The 15824-nt window shown below is 53.6% G+C and overlaps 1 protein-coding gene across 1 annotated transcript in view; it reads left to right on the top strand.

Annotated features, from left to right (window-relative positions):
• SCRIB (scribble planar cell polarity protein) overlaps positions 1-15824 on the top strand; it is a 106604-nt gene that overhangs the window by 78168 nt on the left and 12612 nt on the right. Inside the window, 10 exon segments of the mRNA XM_031065202.1 lie at positions 1663-1731; positions 4207-4257; positions 5723-5764; positions 6519-6647; positions 8391-8504; positions 9997-10044; positions 10657-10822; positions 12838-13000; positions 14751-14840; positions 15727-15816. Coding sequence (XP_030921062.1) covers positions 1663-1731; positions 4207-4257; positions 5723-5764; positions 6519-6647; positions 8391-8504; positions 9997-10044; positions 10657-10822; positions 12838-13000; positions 14751-14840; positions 15727-15816 — 962 coding nt within the window.

Consider the following 15824-nt stretch of genomic DNA (forward strand, 5'->3'; position numbering starts at 1 on the left):
GCCAAAGATACCACCCTCCAGAAGAGCCCCACGTTGCTCTCTCCTTCCTTTTAAAGGCTTTTGGGAGGTCTGAAAATCAAAGCAGCTCCACATAAACAGCCCCATACACAGCAGATCAACCAACCCAATCCTCAGCTCTAGTGATCTTGGAGGTGGTTTAGTTCCTTGCTAGGAATTTCTCAGGTGTGTAGCCAGGTGAGCTTAGAGCAAGGTATCTGGAATCTGTGCTCCAGTATAAACTTCAGGTCACTTCAGCCTTGGCGTGTCAAAATACTGACTTGATCCAACTGGCCATGGTATTAGTGCCTGGGAGCTGTAGATTTGCCTGAATAGTTCCCTAAATCCCAAATGACCTGCCTCTACCTTAAGACATTAGAAATCCTTGTGAAATGTGCTGCTGGTGCTGCAGTGGGAGTGCAGGTGGTTCCTGGGATTCTGGTCTCTGCAGTGCAGGTGGTTCCTGGACACTCTGCTCTCTTTTCAGCTGCTGGGCAGGCTGCTGGCAGCTGAGCCTCAGTGCCAGAGTTGCTCTGGGAGCCACGAGAGCCCTGTGTCCCTCCAGCCAGGCTTTCTTTGCTCGGTGCCAGAGGTTCCTTTGGGAGCCAGGAGAGCCCTGCAGCCAGGAATTGCTCTGGGAGCCAGGAGAGCCCAGTCTCCCTGCAGCCAGGAGTGGCTTTTTCTACTCAGTGCCAGAGCTGCTCTGGGAGCCACGAGAGCCCTGCAGCCAGGAATGGCTTTCTTTGCTCCGTGTCTGTGCCCAGGAGCTTTGCCTGGAGCTGACCCTGCCTGTGAGGGCTGGGGGAGTCAGGAGGAGGATTCCTGGGACGTGTGGAGGCTGTAACCTGATCCATCTGGGATGTGATCCCGGTATTTAACCTCATTCCCTCGCTGCTCCTGGCGCTTTTTGGTTTGTGCCAGCTGCTGCTGGGCCCTGCTAGCCTTGCTCCCTTGTGAAAAAAACCAATCACTTGTTTTTAAAATTTTAAAAGGTTAATCGTAATAAAATGACTATTAAACTAGTAATACAATTAGAGTAATAATAATTTGGACAATTTGGATTAGGACAATATGAGACAATAGAGACAAAGAGTTATGGACGTCCGGGTACCTCTTTCTGGGCAAAATAAGCCCGAAAAAGGACCCACATTAACAGAGAATTAACCCTTAAAGACAACAGCCCATTGCATATTCATACCTCTCATACATGATGCATAAATTCCATTCAAACATGGGATTCTGTCTGGTCAGTGTCAGCTTCTTCCTCTGAATCCTGACGGCACTTTTGAGGTGGGAAGAAGTTCATTTCTTCTGCTAAGGGAGCAATAAATTCTTTTTCTCTGAAAGATTTAAGTGTCCTGTGGCTGCTATCTGGTGTGAGTCCTTGCTTTAAAAAAAAGTATCCTACATAGTATAGTTTGTATTTTAACATTTTTATAACCTAAAACTATATTTAACACACTACTTAGGAGAATTAATACAGCATTACTTTCTAACACAATACATATTATATTCATTTGAATGTTTGCGAAAAGCCAATCGTAAAATACGCATTTTTCTCGTCCCTGGATGTGCAGGGTGTCCCATGCCCCTGGGCTGCACAGACCCCTCCTGCTGTGCAGTAACACTCGAGCTCTGTCCTGAGCTTTGTCTTCTCTCTTTCAGGCTCCCGTGGGCGAGTCTGGGACAGGAAATTCCAGGCGTGAATCCCCCTATTCTCCCAGTAATCCTCAGGTGAGACTGCCCCCAGGACAGGTGGTGTGGGAAGGGCAGGGGGGCACTGCCAGGGGTAAAGGACAGAGGTGGCCAAGGGCAATTTCCATCCTGGAGTGACCCTGTCAGGGTGGAGGAGATCCACCAGAGAGCAAGAGAGCAACTCCCTCCTTCAGTGTCCCAGAGAGCCACAAGGGTAATTAGCTGCTCTAAATGAGCTCTGAGGGGCAACTTAATTGCAGGGTGATGAGGAGGGGCTACAACATGTAGTTGTGAGTTTTTTGGGAATGCTCTTTTTGGACCAGTGCCTTGCACAGAGGTTGTTTAATTCTGGCAAGTGGTGTGTGGTAAGAAATGGAGGAGTTGGGATTTGGGTCTGTAAACCAGGGCTTCCCAGGCCTGCAGGGGATGCCTGGGTCTCTGTGTGAGCCTGGTGTGGTGAGAAATGGAGGAGTTGGGATTTGGGTCTGTAAACCAGGGAGGATGCCTGGTTCTCTGTGTGAGCCTGGAGAGCTGCTGGGCAGGAGGCGGAAGGATCCTGCTGCTGCCACTCCTGGGTGACCCTGCCCTCAGGATCCTGCTGCAGCCAGAGGCTTTCCCTCTGCAATGGGAAGTATCTTTGCTTTTGTAACTTCTTGTAGTTGTGATATTTTTTGAAAAATCCTTTTTTTAGGATTTTTCTTTTTGAGAAGCTGAGAGGCTTCAGGAATAAAATGTAAACAATAATTATTTGTTGTTGTGGAATGTAGCAAGTAGATCTGTGATTGGTTTTATGTAGTTGTTTTTAATTACTAGTCAATCACAGTCAGCTGTTTTTGTTTTTTTTTTTTTTATTATTTTTAGTTAGTTTTTTTGATGAAATTTTTTAGTATAGTTTTAGTATAATATATATTATAAAATAATAAATTAAAATTTTGAAACATAGAGTTATATTTTTGGGGTTTTTATTTATTTTTAGACTTGTGTGAACACTGTCACAACTTCTGATGATTTTTTCTTTATAAACATTGCCTCTTATCCCTTGACATTCATATTCCTTATTTATCTCTGAACTTTTCAATATCTGAGTCTTTGATTCCCCTGTCCATCCCACAGCAGGAGGTGAGCTCAGTTGAGTCTTTGGAAGTTAAATGAACGTAAAGAGATTTTTAAATTTTCCCTTTCCAGTCGTTGCCATTACTGGGTTTTATACTCGGGGCTGGAGTGAATCGCCAGTTGTTCTTTGTTCTTTGTCCTTGGTCATTTTGTGTCTGTTGGTTCCCTTTGGAGTCCAGCTGTTCTCCAGCTGCTCTCCCCACAGCTCTGGCACTTCCCTGCTCCTCAGTGAGCCATTTCAGCCCTTGGGGCTGGCCAGGAGCTCTGGAGGTGAGGTGGCTGCGGAGACAGGCTGAGGAGCAGGGGCAGGAGCAGCACTTGAGCCCAGCCTCTGTTCCTTCTCAGCCTGTCCCAATCTCCCTCAGTCTTGGAAGATTTAGAATTGAGTGTTAAGCAGGAACCCAGCACGACTGGAAGGTGGTGTTGCAGCTGAGCTATTCCAATACACTTTGTTCCAGCTGTGTTCCGCTGTTTAAATTTCTGACAGCAGCTGTGGTTTTTGTAAGTTTTCCTTTTATCACAAGTGCCAATTCTCTTTATTTCTTTGAGATAGTTTTCACGGACTCCCAGGATGGTTTGGGTGGGAAGGGACCTTCAAGACAATTTCATTCCAGCCCCCTGCCATGGCAGGGACACCTTCCACTGTCCCAGGCTGCTCCAAGCCCTGTCCAACCTGGCCTTGGACACTTCCAGGGATCCAGGGGCAGCCACAGCCTCTCTGGGCACCCTGTGCCAGGGCCTGCCCACCCTTGAATGAAAGAATTTCTTCCGAAAATCTCGTCTAACCCTGCCTCTGTCAGTGGGAAACCATTCCCCCTGTCCTGTCCCTCCAGGCCCTTGCCCAAGGTCCCTCCCCAGCTCTCCTGGAGCCATTTAGGGCAGTGGAAGAGGCTCTAAGGTCTTCTCCAGGCTGAGCAGTCACAGATCTCTCCTGTTTTAGGGATTCAGGAGTCTTGACTTTTGCAGAGCAGAAGTTCTGAGGAATTTTGTCTCTTACTCTCTGGCCCCATCTATTTTTTAATGTTAATCTTGTACTCCAGCCAGAATTGACTGGCTGATTTCAGAGAATTATGTTAGTTAATTAATTAATTAATTCAGAGAATAGTGTTAATTCTTTGGTTTCAACATCTTGTACTCCAGCCAGAACTGACTGGCTGATTTCAGGGAATTCCTTGAGGGAGATGGAATCCTTGGTCCCGAGTAGGCCCTGTGAGGGTCGTGCCTGGCCTGAGCTCTGCACGGGGCCAGGGGAGGCAGGAGGTGTCTGTGCTGGGTCTGAGTGTGCCAGGCAGGGCAGGGGGCTCCCCCTGGGCTGCTGCAGCCCCTGTGCTCCTCTCCCCTGGCAAACCCAGTCTCTCCTTTTCTCTCCCCTTCTCTCTGTGCTGCTGCCCCTCCCTGCAGGTGCCCACAGCCCCCCGGGCCCCTCACCTGGCCGGCAGGGAGACACGCTTTGTAAGTGCTGCTCAAGGTGTGCAGTGCTTTGTAAGTGCTGCTCGTGGTGTGCAGTGCTGTGTAAGTGCTGCTCGTGGTTTACAGCGCTTTGTAAGTGCTGCTCAGGGTGTGCAGTGCTTTGTAAGTGCTGCTCGTGGTGTGCAGTGCTGTGTAAGTGCTGCTCGTGGTTTACCTGCCTGGCTGCTGCACTGCCCGGCTGCGCAGCATTTCATAAGTGCTGCTCGTGGTTTACAGCGCAGTGTAGGTGCTACTCAGGGTGTGCGGCGCTATGTAAGTGCTGCTCTTTGTGAGTGCTGCTCATGGTTTACAGCTCTGTGTAAGTGCTGCTCGCAGTGTGCGGTGTGCGACTGCCTGGCTGCTGCACTGCCCGGCTGCTGCACGGCCCGGCTGCTGCACTGCCCGGCTGCTGCACGGCCCGGCTGCTGCACTGCCCGGCTGCTGCACGGCCCGGCTGCTGCACTGCCCGGCTGCTGCACGGCCCGGCTGCTGCACTGCCCGGCTGCTGCACGGCCCGGCTGCTGCACTGCCCGGCTGCTGCACGGCCCGGCTGCTGCACTGCCCGGCTGCTGCACGGCCCGGCTGCTGCACTGCCCGGCTGCTGCACGGCCCGGCTGCTGCACTGCCCGGCTGCTGCACTGCTCGGCTGCTGCACTGCCCTGCACTGGTCCCACAGCCCACAGGGGCCTGCCATCCCCACAGGGACCCAACATCCCCGTGGGGACCCGGCATCCCCATGGGACCTGGCATTCCCTTGGAGGCTCAGAATCCCCATGGGGACCCGGCATCCCCACAGGGTCCTGTCATCCCCTGGGTTTCCCCGGGGAGCAGCACCCCGGTGGCATCCGAGGCACGAGGAGGGGCTGCTCCCTGTCAGCTGCTGCTGTGGTGGCACCAGTGTGTGCTTGGGGAGGAGCTGGGGGGGGCCAGCTTTGCTCGGGCTGGGGCAGGTGTGCAGGGTGGGCATGTGCCATGGGAGTGTGCCAGGGAGTGTGCCAGGGAGCAGGAGCAGGGGATGTGCCCAGGGAGTGTGCCAGGGAGCAGGGAATGTGCCCAGGGAATGTGCCACAGGCCAGGAGCAGGGGATGTGCCCAGGGGATGTGCCCAGGGGATGTTCCAGGGAGCAGGAGCAGGGGATGTGCCCAGGGGATGTTCCAGGGAGCAGGAGCAGGGGCTGTGCCCAGGGGATGTGCCCAGGGAATGTCCAGAGACCAGGAGCAGGGGCTGTGCCCAGGACCAGAGTTGTCCCAGAGTTGGACTCAGAGTTTGGAGATGTGCAGAGAGCTGTGAGGGCCTCCTCACGCAGCACAGGGGCTGGGAGAGGCTCGTGCAGGTGGGCTGTCCTCACCTGAAGAGGCAGGTACTGGGGGTTCTGTGGGACCTGGAGCTCCCCACACAGGGTGGGCAGTGGGGCAGGGGTAAATAAAGGCTTCAGACTCCAGATTTACCCCTGTATTTCTGTTTGCAGGCTTCCATTAACTTCATTACATCACAGGATGACAGTAAATCAGTGAGTACAGCTACTGTGAGACCCGACTCTACTGTCCCTGTGCATCCCCCAGCACACGGAGCTTGTTTCTTCCTCCTCTTGGCTCCTAGTCTGTCTCCTCCACTCCTCCCTATGCCTCGAGTTTGTACAAATGCATCAGGTCTCAAATATGGTCCATCTGAAAACCCAGCCTAGCTGTTTTTGCAGCTTTTATTGCTGTTTCCCCTTGCAGCTTCCCCTCTGCAGGTTTTGCTGGTTTACCCAGTTCCTGCTGCCACTCTCTCAACTTGCAGGTGCTTTACTCACTTTCACACAACATCCAGCAGTGATGGTGACATCTAGGAGAAGTTTTAGCCTCTCACCTCTGCTCCAGTAACTGCATTTCTCATCAGACCCAGAAGTCTGGTTCACTTCCATCCACACCTTCTGCCAATTCCCGTTCCTGGCTGATGTTTCCCTCCTTCCATCCCTGGTGCTCACATTTTCTGAGCTTGGTCACACTTACCATACCCTGCTAACCCTCGTAGCTGCTGCTGGTCTGGCAGGTGCTTCCTTTTGTCCTGGCCTTCTCTGCAGTCCAGTGGTGCTGTGTGACCCTTTGGTGTTGGCTCCAGGGGCTGGAGCAGGCAGCACAGCCGAGGAGAGAAGTGGGGGTGCATGGGTTTGTTTATTCACCTGCATGGCAGACACCTCGCTGCTCTAACTGCTCGTTTCTCTTCTCTTTCTCCCCCCCTTGCCCTCCCATGCCCTGCCCGTGCTGCCCTGGCACCAGCAGACCAAGCCTGGCGTCATCCAGCCTCTCTCCCGCGTGCGACCGAGCGCTGCTGTGGCACTCAGGGCCGAGGAGGGGGACAGCCCCAACCCCTTCCAGCAGCCCCAGCCCTGCTTCAGGACCCACAGCTCTGTAAGTGGCCAGGGACCCCTCCCCAGAGCCCCGTGTCTGCCCCGCGTGGCTGCAGAGCCGTGTCAGGGGGCAGGAACCCTCCCAGAAGTGGCTCTGCATGGTGACCACATGTTGTGGTCACTCTGGTGTGGTGACCATGTGCCTGGTCACTCTGGTGTGCTGACCACGTGTCCTGGTCACCCTGGTTTGGTCACCACATGCCTGGTCACCCTGGTTTGGTCACCACATGCCTGGTCACTGTGGTTTGGTGTCCACGTGCCTGGTCACCCTGGTTGGTGACCACGTGCCTGGTCACCCAGGTTTGGTCACCACGTGCCTGGTCACCCGGGTTTGGTCACCACGTGCCTGGTCACCCTGGTTTCATCACCACGTGCCTTGGTCACTCTGGTGTGGTGACCACGTTCCTGGTCATTGTGGTGTAGTCACCATGTGCCTGGTCACTCTGGCTTGGTAGCCACGTGTCCTGATTGGTTTTGAAAGGTTCATGTTCCTGGGGCTGTTTGTTGATAGGAGAGAAAAATTCAGATATTTTTGTCTTTGTCATGAAGGAAGACCTGTGTCCCTTCAGTATAAAAGTGCAAGGAATAGTGGAAGGTGTCCCTGCCCATGACTGGATGGGCTTTCAGTCCCTTGCCACACAAACCATGCTGGGTGAGATTCCATGAATCCAGCCCTTCTGTCCCTGCTGGAGCTGGTGCAGCGGGATACCAGAGATATCAGATACCTGATTTGGAGGCAAACATCTGTACGGAACCCATGGAACTGGGCATGGTTCACATTTCACAGCTCTCCTGACCTCACTGTGCTGTCCTTTAGCCCATCAGACAGCATTGTTTAGCCCACATCCAGGACTAAGCAAAACCAGAACCAGAACTGGATTAGTGCAGCTGGAGGGATGAGCAGCTGGAGGGGGTTTCCTCTCCAGGAGGAGCAGGAAGGTTGTGGTGCCATTGCCTCCCACCCCTTCCATTTCTGTGATGCTTGGAGCAGGTCCCCCCAGTGCTGCAAGAGGGCTCACAGGGAAGGTGGGTGAGGAAGGAACCAGCAAAGACAGTGACAGGCACTAGGAAGGTCCCCTCAGACCTTGTCAGATGTTCCCCAGTAAGTGTAATTCTGCAAAGGAAAATTTGAGATCAAAGGCAGATCTCCACATCACAGATCTCTGGATCAGATCCTGGAATCACAGGGTGCTTTGGGTTGGGAGGGACCTTAAAGACCTTAAACACCTTCCACTAGAGGGACTCTTGTTCAGCCCTAAATAGAACTCAATGTGTAGCTGTCCTGTCCTAGCTCAAAAAACCCTGATTCAGGTAGGCACTTGCTGGTTGAATTGGCTGTAAATCCTCAAGGACTGGGACAGCAATGTGCCCTTGGCCAGAGGATGTGTCACAACATTCCCATCAGGTCAGTGAAGGTCTGTGCCTCCAAAAGCACCATTCCTTCACTGTCCATGGAACAGAACGGGCTGTGACCCTCGTGCTGCTGGGTGCAGTGTGTGTGCAGTGCTCTGCTCCTGGTGCTCCTGCCCAGGGCTCAGCAGCAGAGGCTGAGATTGGCTTCCCAAGGCTTGCAGATCCCTTACATGTTCCCTGACCTATTCCTTCCATATACCCCTCACCAGACTCTGCAGGCCAAGAGTCAGGCTGTTGTTCCCCCTGTGTGGGTTTTCCCCCCACCTTTGCTCACCTGTGCTCACCTGTGCTCACCTTTGCCTCCTGTCTGTCTGTCCGTCTGTCCCTGTAGCCAAAGCCATCACCACCGTCACCACCGTCCCCTGACGAGGTGCCCATCAATGTCAAGCAGGCCTACAAGACCTTTGCAGCAGTGCCCCTGTCCCAGCCCCTTCTGGGGACACAGGTAACCCAGCCCTGGTGGCACCAGCCCGGGGCTCAGCAGGCCAGGACGAGGGGTGTGTGCCCTCCAGGGACAGCTGGGGACACAGCAAGGTCCTGGGGGAGCTGGAGGGGATTGGGGATGGGATGGTCATCCTGGCAGGGTCCTGTGTGGGTGAGGAGATGTTTATCCAGGCAGGGTCCTGTCTGTGTCAGGTCCTGGGGGAGCTGGAGGGGCTGGGGAGGAGATGTTCATTCTGGCAGGGTCCTGTGTATGTGAGGAGATGTTCATCCTGGCAGGGTCCTGTGTTGGTGATGCAGATGTTCATCCTGGCAGGGTCCTGTGTGGGTGAGGAGATGTTCACCCTGGCAGGGTCCTGTCTGTGTCAGGTCCTGCTGGAGTGTGTGGATGATGAGATGTTCACCCTGGCAGGGTCCTGTCTGTGTCAGGGGCCCTTTGGGGGTGTTGGTGAGTGGCAGGGTCCTGTCTGTGCCAGGTCCTGGAAGCTCATGGAATCTCAAGCGTTGTTGTTCTCCCTGGACATTGGGATACTGATGTACAACCATGCAAAGGAATTCTGAAATTCCAGACTCCAGGACCAGGCTAAACCTGTGCTGAGACATTTTTGGATAGATTTTGATCTTCACTGGGACTCCCTTTTCCCTGCCATCTAGGTGAATCCTGGAACAGTCTAGGCTAGCTGAGGACTTGGAGGTCATTTTCTCAGTTCCCCCTGCAGAACAGGGCAGCCTTGGGTGCTGGAATCCTGGAATCCTGGAACGTCCTGAGTTGGAAGGGACCCTCAAGGATCATCAGGTCCAGCTCAGGACACCCCCAGGAACCCCACCATGGGCCTAAGAGCATTGGTCAAACATCTCCAGAGCTGTAGGAGGTTGCTCAGGCAGATCCACTCAAGTTCTGAATTAGTTTTTGGAGTGTTTGGATAAAGCCAGAGATCATCTCCTTGCTCTCTCTTTGTGGGTCATTTCAGTTTGTCTAATTGTAAAACTTCCTTCTTTTCCGTAACTAGTTTGCAGTTCTCAGTCTGCTGCTATGGATTCCTGGTTAACAGATGGATTTTGTGGATCAGTTTCTTCCCCCTGTAGTTCTGTTCATCCAATATTCTGTTATGCATGCCAGTAAATACAGATTTCATTCTTTCTGATGGCATCTCTGCTTCTTTAAAGTAAATTTTGGGTGGTTTTGTCTTTGATGTAAGCAAAGTGTGAGTGAGCTCCTGCCAGCTCCTGTGACCCCCCTGCAGCCATAGCTCAGCCCCTGGTCCTGTTTGGTGCCTGTTTCCAGTGATTTTTCAGTTTCTGCCTTTCAGAAGTTGTCACACCTGGTTCTGTTTAACCCTCAGTTTACCATAAATCCTCATTCCTGACCATTGCTAAGCCTTGTTAAATCTGTGTGAATCCTGGGACAGTTTGGGGACCTGTGTCAGCTGTCTGGCCTTCGGGCACACAGCTGGAACCTTTCCTTTTGGAAAATGCTTGTTTCTCTCTGTCCTTAGGAATTGTCTGGTCAGAGCAGCACAGAAAACACCAAACTGGCCTTGGAGGTGAGTGCTGGGGCTGGGAAGGGTGGAAGTCATGGGGGTGTGGTGGGGAGAAGGGCTCGTGGTGTGGGAGGGCTGGGGAGAAGGAGGAGGAGAGGATGGGGCAAAGTGAGAACTGAGGATGGGGCAAAGTGAGAACTGAGGATGGGGCAAAGTGAGAACTGAGAGGATGGGGCAGCTGGCAGAGCAAGGGATGGGCTGGCATGGGGCTGAATGGGCAGTGCTGGGGCTGGGTGGGCAGTGCTGGGGCTGGGTGGGCAGTGCTGTGCTGGGTGGGCAGCGCTGTGCCTGGGTGCCCCCTGTGCCTGGGTGGGCAGTGTGCCCCCTGTGTCTGGGTGCCCCATGTGCCTGGGTGCCCCCTGTGCCTGGGTGGGCAGTGCTGTGCCTGGGTGCCCCCTGTGCCTGGGTGGGCAGTGTGCCCCATGTGCCTGGGTGCCCCCTGTGCCTGGGTGGGCAGTGCTGTGCCTGGGTGCCCCCTGTGCCTGGGTGGGCAGTGTGCCCCCTGTGTCTGGGTGCCCCATGTGCCTGGGTGCCCCCTATGCCTGGGGGGGCAGTGCTGTCCCTATGTGCCCCCTGTGCCCGGGTGCCCCATGTGCAGCGTTCTGGCTCTTGCAGGTGGCCGCCCATAGCCCTGGGGGACAGCACAGCCCTGAGCAGAGGTCCTTCCGTGAGAGGCAGAAGTATTTTGAGATTGAGGTGAAGCAGCAGCACCTGGACAAGCCTCCCAAGCGCGTGTCCCTGGTGGGGGAGGACGACCTAAAGAAGATGAAGGAGGAGGAGGGTACGTAGGACTGTGTGCACAGAGCGTTGTCCTGCTAAGTGATTCCTTTCCCACGGAAATGCAGCACTTCCAGAAGCCCCTGGGTGGTTATTGTAAGGCCTGGGGATGATTTGAAGTGAATGCTGAGGAATTCTGTGCATGCTGCACTGATGCTTCCTGGGTTGGTGAAGTGCTGTAGTTTCAGGTGTCCTGTATCATGGAATCACAGAATTATTTGGGTTGGAGGGACTTTTAACCCACTCAGTGCCACCCACCCCTGCCATGGGCAAGGACACCTTGCCTCAGACCAGTGTCTCCAAGCTCCATCCAGTCTGGCCTGGAACATTTCCAGGGATGGGGCAGCCACAGCTGCTCCTTGGGCAGGGTCCCTTCACAAATCCATCCCTGAAGCCATCCCCCCTCCAGGCCCGTGTCCAGAGCCCCTCTGCAGTCCCCTGGAGCCCCTCTGGGTTCTGCAAGGCTGCAGTGAGTTCTGCCTGCAGCCTTCTCCTGTCCAGGCTGAGCAGTTCAGCTCTCTCAGAGCTCTCCCTGCAGAGCACAGGGGCTCTGAGTTCTGCCTGCAGCCTCCTCCCCAGGCTGAGGAGCTCAGCTCTCAGAGGGGCTCTGAGTTCTGCCTGCAGCCTCCTCCCCAGGCTGAGCAGTTCAGCTCTCTCAGAGCTCTCCCTGCAGAGCAGAGGAGCTCCCGGAGCATCCCAGGGTCCCTGCTCTGGGCACTGCGCCTGCAGCTGGCAATAAACACTTCAGGGTCTGGCCTGGCAGCCAGAGCTCTGACCCCTCAAAGATCACTGTGCTGCTCTAGGGCTGCACTAGGAGCTACATTGCTGCTCTCCTTTTTGATGCCATCTCCTCTTGAGAGTTCACAGAATGACTAGGTTGGAAGTGACCTTAAAGATCATCAAGTCCAGCCCATGGTTGCTTTAGGAGGTGATAAGGAACAATGTGAAGTGGAAAAAAAAGCATTTTTACTGAGCTCTCCAGACACTCCTCTCCAAAGCATACCTGAACCTGGCATTTGGTTCAGTTTCATGCCTTTAATGGTTGCCCAGTGTTCCAGCCTATCTGGACCCTCCTGTAAGGCTTCATGGCCCTTCAGAGAGTCACCAGCACCTCCCAGTTTGGCATCAGGAGCAGAGTGTTCCTGTTGCATTCAGCTCCTGCAGAATGCAGATAAAATTATTAATTTTATTAATAATTTTTATTATTTTTATATTTTTAAGATTTTTAACCTTGCCCCAAGCTGGCCCCAGGGCTGAGCCCTGAGGAACACTCCTGGGTGACCTGCAGGACACCTGCCCAGAGAACTGCCTGCTCCTGTCCCCTCTGTCCCTGACCCTCTGGTGACATGTGTGCTCACCAGCAGAACTGTCCCCAGGGCCACTGCCACACGTGGGGCCAGCACCAGCACCCCAGCCGTGGCTCCTGCAGGAGGCCCGGGGGAGATGCAGACTGCCAGGGCTCTTCCTTCCCTCTGGGAAAAGGGCAGGAGACACTGTGCCCAATTTCCAGGGTGAGGCTGAGAGCACTGGGAAATCAGCTGGAAATCTGCCCTGGGTGTCCAGGGATGGAAATCTGTTGGATAAGGAAGTGGGGGGCTGAGGAAACAATGCAGAGTTTGTTTCATCATTGGTGGAAGTGTGGAGGAGCAAAGGTGTTCATGGAGAGGGGATGGACTGAAACCAGCCCAGACTTGCAGGGATGAGAAGCATAAGGACCTGCCCAGAGGTCCCATGCTGGGGGTGCAGTGCCAGGACCTGCCCGCAGTACCATCTTGACTGGTTTCATTGCCAGGACCCCCCCACAGTCCCTTCCTGGGGGTTTCAGTGCCAGGACCCCCCCACAGTCCCATCCTGGGGGTTTCAGTGCCAGGACCCCCCCACAGTCCCATCCTGGGGGTTTCAGTGCCAGGACCCCCCTGCAGTCACATCCTGGGGATTCAATGCCAGGACCCCCCCACAGTCCCATCCTGGGGGCTCAGCCAGTGCTCTCTGCTGTGAGCTGCCCCGTCTCCCTGGCAGCCCGCAAGCTGCAGCAGCAGCGAGCCCTTCTGCTGGAGGAGGAAGCTGAGGAGGAGGAGGAGGGCAGGCAGGCGCCCGAGGCCCAGTCCAGCGTCATCATCGAGGGCGTGGAGTACAAGGTGGAGAGGCTGAATGGAAGGAGCAGCCAGGCTCCAGCAGCTCGGTAAGGCAGCACCCTTGTTTTGCAGAGATAATTAAAACTCCACAACTTTGTGAAAGTTGTAAAGCCAGTATGTTTATTATTCTCCTTAAAAGACACGCGTACCTCTGGGAACTTCAGGTCCCTTTTTATCCCCCTCTCAAATACACATGCATACAATTTCACAATAGGTTCATACATATTCATTTTTATGAATTTCACGTGACATTTGCCCCTAGTTCTTCTTTATCAGAAAGAATTCCTAAGTCAGGTTGACCTGCTCTCACAGCAGTCTCTCTGTCTGCCCCCCCACCCTTACCTCTGTCCTTCTCTGAAGCAGTTTCTCTGAGCCTAGGTTCTGCAGTCAGGCTCTACATAGCTATGTTTTCTAACCACAGACTCAAAAATGTACATTTCACCTAAATCAAAATGGATTTCTACTCTGGAGAATTTCTACTTTGTCTCACCCTGGGCAGGCAGCCCTGCACCTCCCACGGGCAGTGTCCCTGGAGCTCAGAGGGCTGGCAGAGATTTCTGCTTCAGCACAGAAAAGGCCAAGTTTTACATCTCACTCTTCCAGGGAGCAGCTCCTTCAGCTGTGCCCCAGGGTGTGAAGAGAGGTTGATTTTAGAGACAGATGCTTCAAGATAAGCTGAATGATAAAGTAATGCTAAAACAGGTTTGGGGTTTTTTTAGGCTTTTGTTTCTCCATTCTCTGGGACCTAGCCTCCAGGTTACCTTGATGGTTTTTTTCTAATTCTTGGGCATAGAGCAGAGGAATGAGAAAGGCTCCAGATAAATTCAGAATGCACTGGGGTCAGGCTGAATCTGTCCTTATCTGCCTTTGAAGCCTTTGGGACAGACAGTGTCCTCTCCACAAACACTTCTCAGTCACAGTGGCAGAACCACCCTGGCAATCTCATCTCTCTCTGTTGTTTCTGCCCAGTCTCACTGGAGAAGCTTCTCACATCACGATGCCCTGACACTGCCCCTGGCCCTCTGAGCTGAGGCAGCTCCAAGGAGGAGAGCAGTCACACACAGCCCCTTGGTTCTCTGGGAAGCCCCACGGATCCCTCCTGTTCTCATCCTGAAACATGGGATGCTGAAGAACAGGAAGCCTGGGTCCGTCAGTTGTTTATTATTTATGCTTGAATGCAGGGGAGGCAGTGGAAGAGGCTGAAGTTGTGTTTCTTGAAATAATCTTCCTCATGCTGGAAGAGAAACTGAAATTTAATTAGAATAAACTTGAGCAGTAAAAATCAGAGCTGAGTGTCACTATAAACTGAACACCCCCAGCTCTCCCAGCCAGCTCCATAGCCCATCTCATGGAACAACTTAAAATAATCAAATTAATCTCTTAATGAGGGTGTAAAATCAGGATCAGGTGACAAGTGTTTCCAAAGGGAATCTTTCTTGGGCTCCTCTATTTGGAATCCCTTTGTGCCACATCTAACAAAGCCAAGTGTGAGGTCCTGCTTCCCAGGACTGAAGGGTGAGATCCAGAGGAAAAAAAAGCCCAACAAATATTTTTATTAGGAAAACTGAGGAAAGATTTTTGTGTGTGTGTCAGTGTCTGGGTGACCTCCAGCTGCAGGAAATGAGCTCTGATATTCATGTGGACGTTAAGGAGATCCCACAGGAATGTTCACAGCAGTGATCACGGAGGGCTGTGGCTTCACCCTGGAGCAGTTGTTGCTTTCCTGGGGTGGAGTTGTGCCGCCCTTGGCTGGGTGTGCAGCCCGTGGTGCTGCAGCTCACAGGGGTTTTTTTCCAGGCCCTTGGAGCTCAGTGAGAACAGCAGCTCACAGAGGAATTCCCTGGAGGAGGGGATCAAGCCTGAGCACCGAACCAACTCCATGTCGGGGTGAGTGGGGCAAGGACTGCAGGGTTCCTCCTTTTCAGCAGCCAGGGGCTGCCAAGGAGGGATCTGGGGGAGGGAGGGGAACTGAACAGAGCCAACTTCATGGAACCCAGCACGGGTTGGGTTGGGTTGGGTGGGAGGGACCTGCAAGACCCTCGGGTTTCAATCCCCTGCCCTTTGGTGTGACCGTGTTCACAGGGGTCCCAGGATGAGGGAAGAGACGAGGATCTGACTCCATGTTTCACAAGGCTGATTGATTATTTTATGATATATATTAAAACTATACTAAAAGAATAGAAGAAAGGATTTCATCAGAAGGCTAGCTGAGAATAGAAAAAGAAAGAATGATAACAAAGGCTTGTGGCTCAGACAGAGAGTGCGAGCCAGCTGACTGTGATTGACCATTAATTAGAAACAACCAACATGGGCCAATCAAAGATCCACCTGTTGCATCCCACAGCAGCAGATAACCATTGTTTACATTTTGTTCCTGAGGCCTCTCAGCTTCTCAGGAGGAAAAATCCTAAGGAAAGGATTTTTCATAAAAGATGTCTGTGACACTTTGGGGGTTGCTCCAAGGACAATCCAAGCCCCATCCAGCCAGAAACTCCTTAAGAGGAGCTTTCCTGTGTCCTGTGTCCTCCCCATCCACAGCAGCCCATGCCAGTGACACCAGGCAGGTGAGCAGAGCTGGCAGTGGCACAAGGCAGGTGAGCAGAGCTGCCATGGCATGGGGCAGGTGAGCAGAGGTGCCATGACACGGGGCAGGTGAGCAGAGCTGGCAGTGGCACAGGGCAGGTGAGCAGAGCTGGCAGTGGCACAAGGCAGGTGAGCAGAGCTGGCAGGTGAGCCCTGCAGCCCCCAGAGCCCCCCGTGCCTTCTGTGTCGGGTTAACCCTCGCGGAGCCCGGCGCTCCCGTGCGCAGAGGAGCGGGTGAGCAGGGCTGCCATGGCACAGGGCAGGGGAGCAGAGCTGGCAGGTGGGGCC

The sequence above is a fragment of the Geospiza fortis genome, unplaced genomic scaffold (genome assembly GCF_000277835.1).
Source record: "Geospiza fortis unplaced genomic scaffold, GeoFor_1.0 scaffold466, whole genome shotgun sequence".
In the NCBI taxonomy this organism is placed as follows: Eukaryota; Metazoa; Chordata; class Aves; order Passeriformes; family Thraupidae; genus Geospiza; species Geospiza fortis.